This window comes from Anas acuta, chromosome 4, assembly GCF_963932015.1.
Source record: "Anas acuta chromosome 4, bAnaAcu1.1, whole genome shotgun sequence".
NCBI lineage: Eukaryota > Metazoa > Chordata > Aves > Anseriformes > Anatidae > Anas > Anas acuta.
Genome location: NC_088982.1, coordinates 33404265 through 33422170, shown reverse-complemented (window position 1 = coordinate 33422170; position 17906 = coordinate 33404265). Strand labels below are relative to the sequence as shown.

The 17906-nt window shown below is 40.5% G+C and overlaps 2 protein-coding genes across 4 annotated transcripts in view; both read right to left on the bottom strand.

Annotated features, from left to right (window-relative positions):
- Positions 1-789: 789 nt before the first annotated feature.
- On the bottom strand, positions 790-14115 carry ADAD1 (adenosine deaminase domain containing 1). 3 transcript variants are annotated; one of them, XM_068680653.1, is made up of 12 exons: positions 13963-14115; positions 13559-13759; positions 11933-12109; positions 9596-9763; positions 8977-9045; positions 8331-8456; positions 7330-7453; positions 6941-7111; positions 5619-5845; positions 3772-4009; positions 3148-3280; positions 790-2268 (listed from the first exon to the last, which is right to left on the bottom strand). In XM_068680653.1, the coding sequence occupies exons 2-12, from the start codon at positions 13746-13748 to the stop codon at positions 2155-2157; spliced, it is 1737 nt and encodes a 578-aa protein (XP_068536754.1). In that variant the 5' UTR covers positions 13749-13759; positions 13963-14115; the 3' UTR covers positions 790-2154. The 3 variants fall into 3 exon arrangements, with proteins under 3 accessions (XP_068536754.1, XP_068536757.1, XP_068536755.1); XM_068680656.1 differs by having other exon boundaries at positions 13559-13721; positions 13963-14112; XM_068680654.1 differs by lacking the exon at positions 13963-14115 and adding an exon at positions 13873-13955.
- A 363-nt stretch (positions 14116-14478) lies between these two features.
- Positions 14479-17906, bottom strand: part of BLTP1 (bridge-like lipid transfer protein family member 1) — a 112972-nt gene continuing 109544 nt past the window's right edge. Inside the window, exons 86-87 of the mRNA XM_068679357.1 lie at positions 16571-16736; positions 14479-15225 (exon numbers count right to left, since the gene is read on the bottom strand). Of these exons, the coding sequence (XP_068535458.1) occupies positions 15009-15225; positions 16571-16736 (383 nt within the window). The 3' untranslated portion in view covers positions 14479-15008. The remainder of the gene's footprint in view (positions 15226-16570; positions 16737-17906) is intronic.

Sequence of the window (17906 nt, the reverse complement as noted above, 5' to 3'; positions counted from 1 at the left end):
CTCCTGAGTGAGAGCTCTCCACTCTCTGTCTATATTTGTCTATGTTCCACATGTCCACACAGTTGTGTTGTCTGAGCAAGTGCAGGTGTGCAAGGGAGCATGTGATTGCCAGCAACAAACAAGCTGTGGAGTAGACCAAGTGGCCTAGGAACAAGGGGGTGAACGGGGCTCTAAGGGACAGCTCTGTGTAGAGCACATCTGTATCTGTAGGGCCATGAACATGGTGGGGGCAGCTGTGTGTAAGTGACTGCACAGCTCTGGAGGTGAGAGCAGAGTGGAGCCAGCTGTGGGGAGCAGGGAATTCCCAGCAGCCCTCTGACAGTCTGTACCAGCAGCGGGCACAGAGCTCTAGCCTCTGAGATGTGTGTGTCCAGATGCCAGGAAAGGGGGAAACCAGGATCTGGGGGTAACTACAGGGTTGACACTGTCTGCACACAGGTGCTGGAGGAAGCCACCATGTACATACCCACCTTCTGCCCCCCACAGCTCCATCTCCGGGGGAGAGGCTGAGCTCCCACCCCGAGGCTGCTGGTGCTGGCTGTCTGCGGGTGAGTGCTCCTGTGTGCCCCTCTACCATCACCGGGGCTGGCTAAGGACGTATGTGGTGTATTTGCCTGCCAGGAATACATCTTCAACTCCTGGACGCGCAGATGCAGCCTTACCTCTCAGCACCTTGGATCCAGCGTGACTTGGTTTTCCTCTAACAGGTACCCTAGGTACCTGGAAACTTACAGAATCATCCCTAGCTTTGTAATTCCAAAAAAAAACTTTTGTGAGAAAACAAGCCCATAGAACAAGTACATGCTGAAATTTACTAGCTCAACGTATTCTCCATATGCTGCTAATTAAACAATGAACAATCTAAATATTAAAACTAGATCCACGCAGTTATTTCATAACATTTCAAGGATACAGCTGTCATACACATCCTAACACATCTTACTCACAACATAACCTCTCTCATTGTGGAAAGGAACCTACGGTCAGAAAAACAGGTTAAGAATAAAGCACTGAAGAGTTTTTTTTGTTTTATAATCCTTTTACAGTAACAAGCCAAAACATAACTACAGCACTGTATTATTACTGATGTGTGAAAACTTTTATGTAACAGCTTCCCAAACTTAGATGAAATACAGAAATCAATGCAATGAAAACGTAGTATTGAGGATAAGTACACTAGTATTTCACAACAAAACAAAACCCAACTATTAGAGTTAACAACAACTTTTTGAACATTACCAAAATATTACCATAATTGTATCATAACTTACAAGGAAGCAATTTTCCTCTCAACAGGCAGTATTTTTTGTATCATTATAGAGACAATTTTGCAAGGATGAATGAGTGTAGCAATCAAGTAATCTGTGGAAGGAGGTGTCCACCCCGTCTCACATCTCACAGCTGTTGGGGCAGCCCACAGAAGTTGAAGGAACCTTGTTTCTGGTAACTTCTGTGCTACATCACACTACTCTCGTTTACAGCTTCGACACCTTTACAACACTTTAAACCCACTACTAAAAATAGTGATTGTCAGAAAACAGTTGGTAACAGCCTGATAATTCAGTTTCACATTTGGAAGTACACAAATGACTTCTTAAACCATTCTACCACCAACAACAGGTAGTGAACTACAAGATGCTCAGTGAAAGCTACATACAAAAAAAAACAAACAACACAATTCTACCAAAGGATGCCTACAGATAAAGTACAAATTGTCAGTGATTCTCACACATTGATATAGTTTTTTGTTAGTTTTTAAGAAATTCCACTTCTACTGATTATTTTTTTCCTCAAAGACAGACAGTTATGAAAAATGCAGGGGGGGTAGGGGGGGAAAGAGAAGAGACTGATGCACAGCAATCCTGAAACTAACAGGAAAAACATGTCAGTGACTCCCCCGGGGCGGGAAGTGATGAGGTGATGCTGGGAGGTGAGGCAAACCAAAATAGCCATGCAATGTTGTTCGATACTCCTACCTGTGAAAAAACTGTGTTACACTCAGCTTAATACATGTATTTAAACTGATGATAGGAAGCTCTAGAATGATTTTATCCCTGTGAATATTAACCCAACAGTTAAACGTTTTACTAACAAGAACTGCATTTCACTGAAAGAAATCACACAAACCAACTTCACACGCAATCCACCTTGCAGTTAGTCCTTGAACTGTTCTATAGAAGGAGACTTCACAATCCAGGACCCATAACCATGTTCCTCCAAGTAGCTGTGCAGCAACTTTTTAGCTTCTTGATACGATTTGGACTGAATCTAAAAAAAAAAAAAGTTTTGTCTTGAAATCCTTCAAGATCCATGGTCCCAGAGATCTGCATTCTTCAATACTCATATAATACGCGTGAGAACAAACCTCACAGAAAAAAACGTAAACAGATTTTACAATTCCACTACTTGCTGACAGTGAAGTACTGTTACAGAATCCAAGAACTTACTATTTGTATATTTTTGGGCATTTACTGGAATAGGAGAACTGTTCTGTTAAATACAATGTCATCTTTTTTTCCCTGGCATCTTTTCAGTTCCAATAACATATTTACACTGAAAATAAATGAACATTCAATGTCACTCAATGAAGAAGAATACAGAGGAGTTAGACTATGGACTTCCAAGCAGGGACAAGTGAGTAAAATTTATTTACAGCAACAAAAACTCACAGTAACTCCTTTAGGTCATTTCTCTGTCTTTTTATACCACAAGGGAAAGCTTAGGAATTAGTGATAATGAATGATTTCCACTTTCCTCTCCCTCTGCAAAGTAAGAATTCCTACACAAAAGCACTCTGTGGCAGAAAAACACTAATGTATGTATGAACTGAATATAAAACAGTTGGATTAAAAAGACAAAAAAGCTCCCAGCATGAAACTAATCTTACTGTAAGCAAAATGTCAAGCAGCCTTCAAATCCTGAGACAAAATATGAAAGATTTTCAGAGAGGATGCGTCAAGATTAGTTTCACTTGACTTTACTTGAAAACAGCAACTTCAGAGAGCTTTAGGCAAAGATGACAGGCAATAAAAGAATCCAGATGTTCACGTGAACTCTTCAGCAATCCAGATCATCCCAGCCTACCAAAGCAGTTTTGAGAGAAGCCTTTCAGAGACTTAATATATTTTTTCTCCCTTACCAGCTTACCTTAGCTTTGTGGTAGGTAGCAATTTGAAGTAAATCATTTCTTTCTGCTTCCTTGGCCAGCGATTTGAAACGACTAAGCATTGCCGCCTTGCAAAGACGACTTGCCATGTAAGTGCCACTTTTGAACGGTGAACTGCAGTCAGAATGACAAAAAGCACAGTGAAACTCAGTAAGAGGTGCCTAACAGGTATATTGCTGTGATCATGATTGTATTTTTTTTGCCCCAATGCTTTGTGAATTCAATCACATGATGCTGCTTCCACTTTGAATGAGCAAAGCTAATTCAGGTAAGAGAACGTAAAATAAACCAAGAACTGTTTACAAACTGGAATTCATAGGAACTCAGATGTTACTTTGTTCCATGCATTCTGAAAAGCAAAGTATTCACTACAACAACTAAATATATATTAATTCACGTTTCATATTTTGGCATGTCACTGGATTATTAAAAGATCTCTAAAATTACATCTAAATATAGGATGGACACACTTAACATAGGAGAGAATCTCTCATTTCGATTACAGCGTAGGCTCCATGCATAGCTTAAAAACTGAATATTCGAAATGAGCCAATACAGAACAGCAAGTATATTATTTTCAACATAAGGGAGAATAAAATTCTGACCGTTCAGTGGTTTTTCCATTTAATCCATCCACAACCTCCACTGATGCATCTGACAGCGACCAATTCAAACTCAGAGACCAGTTTTTCATATCCATCTGAATTGGCTGTGCAGCGTTCACCAAATAAATATGAGATCTGTTGACCACATAAAGCATGGGAAGCTCTACTGTGAGTGCATCATCAATACGCTGTTTTACAGCAATTTCTAACCCTCTCGTATCCTTGCAGTTTCCACTTCCTGTTAAAACAAAACCAGTCACATGTAAGAAAATCAACAGATTTTCCATCAGTCGACATTATATCGATTTTTCTACAAAAAAAAAAAAACAGTTCAGAAAAATCAGTTCCAATATTTCTGTTCTGTTTTGAATGGTCAACTAGTTAAAATGACAAAAAGCATAGTAAAACTTAGTAAGAGATGCCTAACATGTATATTGCTCTGATCTGAGCAAACTGAAAAATTTCACTTTTATTCCCCCTCCCCAGAGCCATCATCATTGGATACTTCCCTTTTTGGAATACTTAACTCTTCATTAACTTTCCACCTCACAGAAGACACCATTAAAATAGAACTTCCATATTCTCCAGTAGAAAATACACTAGCCAATGTGCTCACATTGCTCCATACTAAAACATCTTTTTTAAGGAAAGATCCCAGACTTCTTATGGTAGAAACTAACAAACCTCAGATTTCAATTATACACATTCAAAAAAAAAAAAAAAAGCTACTTAAAGAAACATTAAACATATGTTGTTTACTTTGCCTACTTAAATAAAACATATTTTGGTCCACAGTATCTCAAGAACAGTCATAAAACGTGTTACTCTTCTATAATACATGTTTAATAGATTATTATGCTTACTTAGAACACCACTCAAATGAGCATGAGGAGCTTTTCTATTGCTTCGTTTAAGCAAAAGTGCCCCGACTTCCTTAGAAGGGACATTGAATTATTCAACAACTATCACAGGATTTTTGAAGAACTTCAGAAACCTTCTTCAGTGTTAGAAAAGGAAATGCTGTTGCAGCTCCAATGTCTGGGCAAGTCAGGTATGTGTGTACTAAGTCTCATAATACAAATGCTCAGAGACAAAAAACCACCTCAAAAACTCAAGGATAATACTCATTAAATTAATTCTGCCTTATAAATAAAAAATATTGAAATGAGTTCCGATAGCAGCATTGTCTTCCTGAACGCTACGGAAACCTGAGAATTCAGCATTGCCCTGGTAATCCCTATTTATTGCACAACAAAACAGCTATTTGCAATAACCAATACAAGGTAGTGAAATAAAAAAGTTAATAAAAAAAAAAGACAAATACTTTCTAATATAGCTGCTAAGGTAACCCAGGGTGAGGCTTACCCAGAATTGGGTATTCTGATATTTTCAATTAAATACTGGAGCAGTTTTTCCACCATTGCTCATTTCTACAGTTAAGTGACTAACACTGTCACCTTAAAGTCACCAGATTTGATCAAATAGTTAACACAGCATTTGTCACACTTATTTGGTATTCTCTCAATATTTAAAATTTCTTTTGTTATAGAACGAAACTGAATTTCTGGTATTACTGCATTGCCACTATACTAGTAAAGGGAGGGCCATCTGTAAAACTAAAAAGAAACGAAAGGACAAAACAATTAAACTAATTGAGTTTCACATTAGGCCATTTCCAAGATAAGTGAAAACAAAACAAAACATATCCAGTAGCTTTTCAGAAAGAAAAAAAACAAACGACTCTGCAAATCTTTAAAGAGCCACCACTGTTTAGTTCATTTTTCATAATATGTAATCACAGTGGAAGATGAAGACATACAAAAAAAATTGTGATTTTTTGAGCTTACCTACAAGAATACTGTTGATATAAACTGGTTCAATGAAGTGACTCAGCAATGCTCCCTGAATACCAACCACTTCCCATTTTGTTAATTTGTCAGTGGCTGACATGCTCCTTGCTCTAGCAGTTTTAGGTGGACAACAAACCGAAAGGTAAATCCTGCCTTCTACAGCAATGTGGAGACTCAGTTCTTCACTAGCTTCATAAGCAGATACAGATTGGGGATTGAGATGTCTGAAGTAAGACATGAAAAGGAACTGCAGTGAGGAAGTAGTCAGAGATTATTATGAAGTGGCATCTAATGCTGTTTGCCCCAAAATACCCAATGGATTACTTGTAACTTTATTTATATATAGATAGATAGATATCTTTAAAGTAACTTACTTTGTATATAAACTGATCTGCCATATTAGAATAAGTTATTTCTGAGTTTGTCACAGTAGTGTACATGCACTGACCAGAACAGACCAAAAGTGAACAAAAAAAATAATGGTGGATCTGTGATCTGTTAACTATCATGAAGTAGCTGGCAAGCTGCATCCAGTCTCGTTAACTATTTCCTTCTAAGAGCAGGCTATGACAGAGAAAGTGACCTGAAACCTTCAGCACTTCTTACAGGAAGGCTTCCCCCAGTCAGCACAACTGACAATGAACTGACTGTGACCTCTAGCCCAGAAGTCTACCTTCTGAGCACCAAAATAGGGTATGGAGGTACCCGGCTGCCTTGTTATTCCACTGCACCACTCACTAATGGGGAAACGAAGTACTATTCTTCATAATAACTTGGTTAAGCCATTGAATGCTGCTGTTCAGTCTCAAGTCTATAAAAATTTCAGGAGTACAACAGAAGTTAGAGGTAAGCACAGAGTTGGTGAAGCAGGTATACTCCTTTTCTGTTCTCTTTTTTTCTACCAAGCAGAGCAGCTTGGTACAGTTTTTTTTTATAGTACGCAATCCAAGACTTTTTGTAGTCTACTCCTGGGGTACAAAGGATGACATTAAGTTACCACATGTGTGTCCTCAATGGTTAAATTAAGAGTATCTCAGGGTGAAGGGTTAAGAGGTAAACAGATGATCTGTCATAAACAGAGTATCACCCTGAAATTATAGCCAATGTAAAAGTTTTGTGTATTGTCATGTTAAGCTGCATCTCAGACACTTACCACTACCACCCTGTACACTAACGCTTCCAAAACTTGAAAAAAATAATCAGCAGACGCCCCCTGCTATTAAAAACACGTAATGATGCCTATTTTTCACACTCATGTCTGTCAATGTGAACAAACTCATCTTCCATTACAACACATCTGAAAATAGCTGAGTACTTACAACTGTGATTTCAACTGCGCAGATCCTTTTGGCAGCTGATTCATATAGAGAAAGATGTTTGTATTTTGTTTTAGGACAAGCAGCTTTGAGCCAGGTGCTGTGCAAAATATGGACGTCTCTGTGCGTTCTGGATTTTTATTATAGAACAGCATAAGATGTCTATAAAAATACCTAAAACAAAGTAGTAAGTAACAATAAATGGGAGAAATGCAAAGTTGTTCATGAATATTTGACAGTCACATTTAACTTACTTTGTTCTATATGATTTGATCATGATCTAGAAAGCACTAACTAAAAACATGCAAAGGCACTTATATTTACCTTAGGAAAAGGAAAACTAAGAACTGGCTGCAAAAGAAGTGGTTAACTATTGGTACCCACACTCTCACCTAAGAAGAGAACGCCTTGCGGTAACGATGGCATGGCTGTCATGTAACACTCTTCCATTGGGCTGATAGTCCTGACTGTAATTGCATTGTCCTGTTCCCAGAGCTACAATTTCATACTGTCCACCTAAAAAGAACACATTTATTTTTATGTAATCAAGCAATTGCCTTTTTCCAACTTCTCCTTTAAAACTAGTTAAACAGATCTAAGAATCAGTATTTTCAGCTTAATGAAGATGTTCATTTAATAACCTCAACAACTCTGACATCGAGGACAGCACCATCATGCTTAAAACACACGGGGAGAACAAGCAGTATTTGGCTGGGGGGGTTCCTTAATGCAGGTAGGGCAAGCCACATGGAACAGGCTCCACAGATGGGCTGCTGAAAGATGCTCATGGTTTGCCTCACGCTGCTGAAGGCAGCAGCACACTTGAGCACACTTGAGCACACTCAAAAACAAAGCCTGGAATAGACTGCTTAATGTTCTGGCAGCAGCCAAGACAGAGCATTGCTCATGTCAACACGTGTTACCACACATCCGTGCTTCACTATACAGAAGGTGACAACGATGACACGGATATATGACCACAAGTAACAGTGATGGTCTAGCATACAGCGGTACATTTCACATGGCCTCACCTAAATTTAGAATCTCTTCCAAAAAAGTCACTTGAACTCTTAGTGAAAAGACTTCCCCCACATTTCATTAGCCCTGATCCCTCTTTTTACTCTTTTAGCCGTCTTTGAGGTCCACTCTGGCATCTCTACCTCATCCAATTTTCTCTCCTTGGACCTCTATTCATACACCGACAGTACTCCAACAGCTTAAGAGCAACACACAAGTTCTCCTTACACAGGATATTTGTGGTAGAGCCATCAGAAGAGAGCATGTCAATGGAGAACAGCTGCCATTTATGGCTATTTATCAGATCAGAAACACATTAAGCAAAGCTCTCTGGGAACACAGACCAGGCCTGCACTCAGGATTACAGCAGACTTGCCTTTTTCAATGATGAAGGCAGCCAGTGAACTGCCACAGCTTTGGTACTCCGGGTATTCGGTAGTCAGGCTGCTGAACAGTCTTTCCAGCATTGCTGAAAATTTTTGATATATGAGCCGTCTTCCTTCTAAATAGAAGAAGAAAATCCAGCAAGACACAAATTTGCAGGGGAAAAACAGACAGAAGCAAAACACTTCCCAAATTATCAACTGAAACCCACAATAAAAGCACTACTGTGAGCATACATGGTGATTCTGACAATTTTAAGGATGGGCACGAATAAATGAAGGACAAGGATACCTGAACACTTCATGGTTTTATTAGTCATGACAAACTGGGGATATGGATTAAGACTGACCATCTACTGGAAAGTGCATTTCAAAGAAAGGGCAGAAATACTGCTTCTGTCACAGATTCAAGACTGCAATTCAAGCAATTTACTCAAGTGGCATCTGTCAGCCAGTTGTAGTAGCAATGGTCAGGTCAGTCTCCCACTTCTGTAACTAACATGCCACTCTTCAGAGAGATGTCTAAAACAACAGTAACTTTACGCAGGTCACTGAAGGTTTTACGAACAGCATTAAAGAAAAACAAAAGCATTTGATGGGTAATCTGAATCAGTATAGAAAAACAAGACTATTCCTTACCAGAACAGATCCGTGAAACATAAGCAGAGTTTTCTGGAGCTTTAGACTCAACAGGAATACAGGGAGGACCTAAGAATTGAACAGAATTTCAAACTGGGGTTGACATAACAGATTTCCAAACATGGATGGCACACTATTTCCAGCAAGCTAAACTTTCCAGTTCCCTACAAATCGTTTTTCTGATTCTGAAGTCCTTACAAGCATAGAACTGTCTAGGTAGCAACCCTTAAAAGAAGGTAAACATCATGTAGCTCAACTCTTTTGGAAATAGTAACTCAGTGTTTTTAATTTTTTTTGTTAAGAGTTCTCAACCACTTAGGATCAACTTCACGTTGCTGTAAACTCACGAGCAGCAGAACAAGTGCAACAGCAACAAATAGATTGCTTTAGTAATTCTCCTCTCTGTGCTACTAACTCTGATGCAACTCCTAGTATATGAAAGACAAAGGGAAAACACAGTTTCAGAACCGCATGGCAGGTTAACTCCGCTCAAAGGATCCAAGAAAACTGACAGAAGGCACGATACAGAAACACTCCATAAAGCTCCACAGAAATTCTGCACAGAAAATCTTTAAGCAAGGCTTTTCAAGTTCTGTTTAGGTGCTGCTCGAGTATTTACCTGACTTGTCAGAAGTCACTGCCCCTGAATACTCCAATTCCAGGATCTCATCAAGAGCCAGTTTAGCTGCATTGAATTTAGCTTCTTTCTTGTTTTTCCCCAATCCGATCTTGTAGCAAACACCACTCAACACAGCACAAAAGGCAAAATAAAGACTTATGACGTTGCCTTTAAAGGAAAAAAGGGCACACAGAGTTAGTAATTCTATATAATGTACCTTTATCAATAGCCAGCACTGTGTGCTTCCAGCCCCAAAAGCCAACCGGACCCTGGGCTGCATCGGAAGCAGAGAGACCAGCAGGGTGAGGGAGGTGACTGCCCCCTCTGCTCTGCTCTCCTGAGACCCCACCTCAAGTCCTGCACCCAGCTCTGGGGCCCCCAGCACGAGAAGGACAGGGAGCTGCTGGAGAGTCCAGGGGAGGGCCAAAAGGATGGTCAAGGGACTGAAGCACATCTCCTATGAAGACAGGCTGAGAGAGCTGGCTATGTTCAGCCTGGAGAAGAGAATGCTCTGGGCAGACCTTACAGCGGCCTGCCAGTACCTGAAGGGGGCCTAAAGGAAAGCTGGGGAGGGACTCTGTCACAGAGCGTGAGGACAGAACAAGGGGGAGTGGCTTTGTAGTGGAAGAGGATAGGTTTAGATTTGATGTAAGGAGGAAATTCATCACTCAGAGGGTGGCAAGGCACTTCCACAGGCTGCCCAGAGAAGCTGTGGCTGCCCCATCCCTGGTGCTCAAGGCCAGGCTGGATGGGGCTTTGAGCAACCTGGGCTGGTGGGAGGTATCACTGCCTACGGCAGGGGTTTTGGAATTCGATTGTCTTTAAGGTCCCTGCCAACCCAAACCATTCTATGATTCTATATCCTATGAGAAGCTTTCATGACAGAGAGCAAGAGGGACTTGTTTTAAAAGAGCTCTTTCCTCTAACCAGATCAATAGTGACAGTGCCCTTTGCTATAGAATTTCTGAAGAGAACAACAAAACCAAAAAAGAGATCAGATAAAACCCCCAGAAATAAACTGAAGTTAAGTGAGTTTCACCTTCAGTAATATGAAAGCAACAAGGAAAGAGTCCTATGGCTGTGTAACAAAGAGGCATTTCTACTACATGGTATGGGCTGGGTGAACACTAAAAGGGAATCAAAGAGATCACACAAAAAAAAAAATAAAAAAACAACATTCCACCTCAGGAATGCCATCAGCCAACTCGCCAATACAGGAGCTGTATTTCACAGAGGGGAAATAGTCACCTAAAACGGCTACAAAGACCTCCATTTAACCACAATTAACATGCAATTCTTTGTAGCAAACTGTGAAAGAAAAGATGAAGATCCACAGAGAGACAAACTGGAATACAAAAGCATATTGTGTCTGGTTGAGCTCATCATCCTTTAGATGAATAGTGGACTTCCAAAAAAAGGAAAAATATGGCTGGTCTCGACGAGGTAGATTGAATTATATAGAGCCCAAGCTGGAACGAAAAAGGGGGAAGACAACCAGGCAAAAGGACACCTTCTCTTACAAAGAACACAGGAATGCCCGGGTTTGCTAACCCTGCCCTCTCAGAGGAAATAAAAGGAAAAAAAAAAAAAAACCAAGACAGCATACAACTGCTGCACCCCAGAGAAAGAACTGCTTATAGTATGTAGAAGGCAAGAACGACACGCAAAGCTGGGAATGAACTGGGCACGAGGGAAGTCAGTCTGCAAGTCAGAAGCAGCTTCCACTGCAATCAGCACAGTACTACCTGAGCAACAAGCAGCCATGGGGATGTGAAAGCCAACCTCTTCTGAGATGAAAAATGATTACAGTTCTGAGAAGCAAATGCTTGTGGGTCTGACTGCTGGCCAGGACTTCCCTTCCTGGTTCCTGCACAAACAGAGGCAGGACCAACACCTGTATTGCTCCAAGCACGCGGCAACACAGGGCGTATGTTACAGCTAATGTGCACCCAGAGAAGACATAAATGGCTGCACGAGGGCTGAACAGTGATTTCACATAATTTAGTAAGAAAGCCAAAAGACATGCTAAGGTCTTCTGTAACAGTAACTGCCTAGGAAGACTAACTGCTTGACTACACAAGATAAAACAAAAACGATGTCGAGAAGTAGCATCCAGAACTTCATACAATTAATCTGATCAAATTCTGTGGTAATTAATTATAAAACATGACTGTGTAGACAGTAGAAGGGTAAAGAAAAAGCAATATAGGTGGCAGTAGTTTGTCTAACACTTAAAAAAAAAAAAATCTGTATTAGTGCCATCAATACGAGCCAGAGAAACTGAAATCATCTCTAGGATAAGGAAACACAATTGTAATTAAGCAAAGAAATACTTACCTGGCGCACTAGTTTCTTTTAATTCAAGTTTTACTCTGTGCATGTGTGCAAACTGGTACAAAGCAGACACGGGATTTATTTTGCCCTGCTTGTATGTTTCAATAAACTCTGCTAGCACTTCCTTTGAGGGAAGTTCTGATTGCAGAGGTATACAGGGTGGTTTTGACAGTAAAGGCTCTGGAATAAAAACAAAGAATAAATTTAAATAAAGAACTGAACAGCCTCCCCAACAGTTTACATCTGTTTAAAATAAAGGGGTTTTAGATACTTCTTCAAAGACAAAGCAAAAATATTTGCTCTAGCACAGTATTGCTTTCTATTAAATCCTTTTAAATCCATTAAAATATAAGCAATCCTGGCATGGCTTGCACCTCCTCTTCCGAAAGCACCAATGTGTTTACTGTGAGTACCAAGTCCGCTAACCTCTGCACATGGACAGATACTACACGTAAACCCAAAATATACTTCAGCCCCAACTGCAAACCAGAGATCAAATGAAAGTTGCTGATGGCACACTCAAAGCAATCAAGCATGTGGTTTTTCACACAACACAAGCAGTGGAACTCCCTGTCATTTGACACCATCAAGCTGCAGCAAGCACATCCATTCAAAAAGCAAGAATTGAAGAGAAGCCACCCCCTACAAACTGCTGCCTAAGGCAGGGACAGCACCTCCTGCTGAGGCAGACACGGGCTGAGAGCAGCACAGGCACTGTGACCCTGCGGGGCCCCACCATCAGCCACACCTGCGAGCAGGAGAGTAAGGTGGGGATGATCCTCCATCTGCCCCTACAGACCCCGCATGCGCTGCAGTGGTGCAAGTGGGGCAAGTCCTCCAGCCCCAAAAGGCTTTTCCACACTCTGACTGGCAGCCTCAAGGCAAACTCACAACTCCTGGGCTTCATTCAAAAGACAAATTCTTTTCAAGGTGCACACTGAATCTGGAAAGTTGTTTTTGAGCTCCCCTCTACCATAACCAGCAACATCTCCTGCACCATCTAGTGCTGCGAGGACTGCTCCGGTCTTTGAAATTAAGCAAAAACGACGTTAAACCTCTTTCCCTGTATCAGCTCCAGGATGGATGGGATTTTCAGTTTCAGGGTTACCATATACTCAACCACAGATCTGGGTCTTCCAGCAAATACAAAAATAATAATAATAATAATAAAATGGTATCTTAAAGCCCCAGTCCCATAAATTGGTGCCTTTTCCCTATTGCAACTATTTGAAGAGATAACACTCCAAATAGAGCCAGTGACATCCAAGACAACAGATCATTAAGAAAAGTTTAACTGTAAACATTTTTGCAGCAGTATTTATCACATTAATTGAACAACCATTGCAGCATTTTTAATTAGAAACCTGGAATTTGAAATTACGAAACACTACAGACTATGGAGTCAGTCTAGCCTAAAACAGTTTTCTTATGCTAACAAACTTGCATTGCAAAACAAAACAGGAAAAGGAGGAACAAGTTCAAGGAGGTGCTAAGAAAGTCATTTGAGAAAATGCAAGGATAAGAACAAGTTGCAGAGTTCCAAAAAGGAGAAAGTCATAAAAGTTACTCCCAGTAGCATTAAGAGGTCATTACAACAGCCATTCCTAACAAATAAACTCAAAACTATACCTTGATTTTGTGCCATCTTCTGAGCGAAACCTCGTCCACTGTACCTCTCAGAAGGTGAGGATTTTGGCCTTACAGCCAGATACTTTCCTAAAGGCTGCTTTGTAGAAGGCTGAGCTGGCAAAGTTGTCTTCTGCATGGGGTCACATGCAGGTGCTGTGACACTCTGGAAACAGTCGCTGTTACTAGCCATTTTTCATCAACCTACATTCAATAATAGCATTATCGGATGTTAAAAGCATTCAACAAACTCATCTTAGCTAAACCATTCCTCAGAAGAAACTTCCACAGCAGACACCCTCCATTTCCCTACAGACCGAAGCAGAACCGAAACGCGTCCACCAAGTCCTCCCCTTTGCCAGCCGACATGACAAAGCCCAAAGCCACCTCACCGCCTCCCCACACACCTCCAGCACCGATTTGCGGAGTTTTATCCCTCCACCACCCCGGGAAGCAGCCCCGAGCAGAGCTCTCCCCAGGGCCCGCTCAACACCACCACCAGCGCCTCAGAGGCAGCCGCCCAGCCCCGCCATTTTCTGGCGGCCGAGGCGCGAGGGAGGGGCTGGGGCCTCGTCCCGCCGCAAAATGGCGGCCGCGGCGCGAAGCCTCCCAGCCACGCTGCGGCGGGGCGCGGCCCCCGCGCTGTGTCTCGCCGGCTTCCCGTGCCAGGGCCGGGGCCGGGGCAGGGCGGCACCTGAAACCGGAGCCTGAAACCGCAGGAGCGGGGCCCGGTGCTTCCCCGGGCCGCGGGGCCGCCGCCCTCTCCCTGCGGCTGGGCGCCGCCGCCGCCTCTCGCTCTTTCCTCCCTGCGGGCGCCGGGAGCCCGCGCCGCCTCGTCCCAGCGCCCTAAGGGGAAGGGCGGGCTCCCGGCCATGAGGTGCGGGGGACGGGCAGCCCCCGCTGGAAGGATACAGGATGCCAAGTTACACTTAAAACACTTTTTTAATCAAAGAGGTTGAACAAAAAAAATCCTGTACAATAGTTAAATTTTAATACAAGTGTAATAAACTTAACGATTTTTTTAGCACTTAGGCAATCACAGTTTCATAAGTTATGTATATATATAATTTACACGAGTCTACATTGACGAATCAATTACCAGTCACATCAACATAGGGTTTTGTGTTATGGCAAATAAAGTTTCTGAAAATTCACAGTTAATCTGCAAATGTTTTGAAGATGCAGGAATCATATTGCACACAATAAAACAGTGGAGACTGAGGAGCAGATTTACAGTGTTCCAGCTATTCCTTCACAGAATATACATTGGTCTTAATCATGCAATACTTCAAATACAGAATGGTATCATGTACCACAGTAAACAGTTACTCACAATGTAAGTTTTAAATAGAGTAGCAAAAAGCTGTTAGGTTTCTCTTTAAACCATATTTAAATTCTTACAATAAAACACTTCGATAAAATCAAACGGAATTACAGTTGTCACATTATAGTTTTAGTATTCTTCTTTGTCTTTTCCTTTCTTTTCCTTTTCATCCTGTAGTGCAGTACCAAGTTTCTTTATAAGAACTGACAAAACTTTGTCCAAAGGATCCATGACACCACGCTGCAGCCACTTGGGAATAGTAGTCCTTGCATGGTGAAAGCCCAGCTTTTGAAGGATGTAGTCAACGCCAACAGGATCAATTTTTCTCCCAGTCCAGGATATTAATCTAACAAAGCAACAACAACAATAATAGGCAACTGGATCTCGAATTTACATAGCAACTACCATTTGTCTATATAAACACCCTTCTGCCCAACAGTCTTCAAGGTTGATATATACAGATAGTTGAAGATAACCAACTCTCAAAGTAACAGGATGCTCAGGGAGATAAGAATTCATTTGGCCTGGGTTGATGTGTGTTTTGATATGAAGTGAATGAACACTTACATGCACTAGTAGTGTCAGCAGAGGTTAAAAAGCCAACAAACCCTGACAAAAAAAGAAGTCATTTCTAGGGATTAAATGTGTATATTGAGAGCAGTGGGTTGCTGGTATATATCTGGTATATGTGCTATTCTCTTGTGTTATGCTTAAACTGCCATATAGCAACTTTTATATATATATATATATATATATATTATTTTAAGGTGACTGCTGAAGTAATAACTAGAACTACCTAAATTCCTGTTCTGGAGGAAAAAAAAATCTTCCCTCTTGGCATGGTAGTGAGGAATTTGTTGCCAAGTGTCAGCAAAGTATACATATGAGGAAAAAAATGAAAGGAGAAGGAAAGTTGTCAATACCTGAAATTTTCAAATAATTCATATTTATCATTAACATGCAACTCAATTTTTATATTATACAAGAGTATAAAGGAAGTTCTTCTGTAGAACTGCTTGTAAGAACAGAAAGACAGCCCTTCAAAAGAAAAACGGTAAAATACACGTAATGGGCTAAAGTTGTGCCAGGGGAGGTTTAGGTTGGATATTAGGAAGAACTTCTTTACTGAGAGGGTTGTTAGGCATTGGAATGGGCTGCCCAGGGAAGTGGTTTTGTCACCATCCCTGGAGGTTTTTAAAAGATGTTTAGATTTAGAGCTTAGTGATATAGTTTAGTGGAGGACTTGTTAGTGTTAGGTCAGAGGTTGGACTCTGTGATCTTGGAGGTCTCTTCCAACCTAGATGATTCTGTTAAAACTGCAAGGTGAGAAGTTACATGATAGAAACTGAATGAAATGAAGGACAAAGTGAAAAACAGTCATCTGTGGTTCTTGATGAGTTTAATTTTATTGTCCTGATTTTAAAGAGCCTTAATGATTCTTTTAACTTAAATGTACCTTCCAGAAGTGCAATCTAGGAGTTAATTAATGTGATAATTGCATTATCCAGCTTTTGTCATGTCCTGACCATCTTTCATACCAGCACTAATAGCCAAAGATGAATTTCTAACAGCATCCGTGTGATCAATCCTCTTAGTAGCTGAACAGAATCAACTTGGAAACGCTTGTGTTTTGAAGGACAGTACCCACAGATAAAATGCGTAAAGAGATTGCGGATAAACATGGTCGCTACCTGAGCGTGGGTTCCAAATGCCAAGTATTGCACATAAATTCTCTCCAGTCGACTGTAGTGTAAGTAATGCTTTCCTCTGCTTCTTTCTCAGTGGAGCTGTCCTCAAGTACACCAACAGAGTTTTTCTGCCCTGGACGAGAAGCCAAAATGCGAGGAGGAAAAATAGCTACAAAATAGAGATGGGAAAAAAAAAACACACAACAAACCATCAGTCAGTCATGAGCATCTGATTTGAATCCTCTTTGGACATCTTAAAAGAAACACCAGAGCAAATCTCAAACAAGAGAAAAACACGTTATGTTTCAGCTTGTTGTAACACCTTTACAGAATTTCTGGCCAACATTTTTGGTTTGAACAAAGTGCTAATAAAATATATGAAAAAACTTAAATCATTGCTGGCTAATACTGGGATGTGGAATTCTTCTCTCTGCAATCCCAAAGCATCCATGTACAGGGTCTTCCAATTTCATCACGGCATGAAACAAAACATATCACATTCCATAAACAAAATTCAGACACACTCCTAAGTTTGGATTTTTATTTTTTGATTGACAGAGGAGGAGGATGGTGAGGTAATAAGTTCAATCTTTGTCCAAAGGCATCAAGGATACCTGAACCCAGTTCTTACTTGAGTTTAAATCATGGAATACAGAAAGGGAACAGCAGCTCTTTCTCCTCCAAACAGCACATTTTATAAAATAAAAACAAATCTGTGAACTGGGACTGAATTTTGAGTTACTCTGGATAGCCTGAAACCAAGTATTTTTTGACAGAGTATTCACCAAAAAAAGTTATTTTCCCCTTTTGTTAGCTTCTGCACCTCTTGGACATCTCAGTATAAAGCACTTTTAGGAAAATTAGTATCCCTGAGCTCCATTGTACACAACAGATTTTGAAACAGTTATAGAAAAGCCATTTGTAAAATAATAAATTTTAATATGTTATACTAGTTATGTTATACATAACATCATCTAACATGAATGCCAGATGAGTAATAAATGCAAACTACTATGTGCAACACTCAATTTCATACACCAGAAAAACAAATGTGACTTTCACTATGGTAGTAACTCATTGTTTACACATGCATTACTGTCTTACATTACTCTCATGGAAGTCTTTCAGGAAAAAAGTACAGGAATGAGAATCTGTACTAGGATTTCTATGGAAAATTTGGAAACTGAAGAAGTTTTAGAACTTTGAGTAAGCTGCTTTTATTTTGAATATACTTTTTAGATGTCATCATCAAAGTAACATCTCAAATTTTACCTATGATGAGCATCTTCAGCGCTGTTCTTTCCCAAATCTTAACTGATTTAATATGTTTTAGATACTT

Bases quoted from the DNA above. Each gene is read 5' to 3' on its own strand.
- ADAD1 (XM_068680653.1), bottom strand. From the start codon at position 13,748: ATGGCTAGTAACAGCGACTGTTTCCAGAGTGTCACAGCACCTGCATGT. The intron at 8,457-8,976 runs GTAAGGAATAGT...TCTTCTATTTAG, and splicing joins TGTTTCACGGATCTGTTCTG to AAGGAAGACGGCTCATATAT. The intron at 2,269-3,147 runs GTAAGCTGGTAA...TTTTTTTTTTAG, and splicing joins CTACCTACCACAAAGCTAAG to ATTCAGTCCAAATCGTATCA.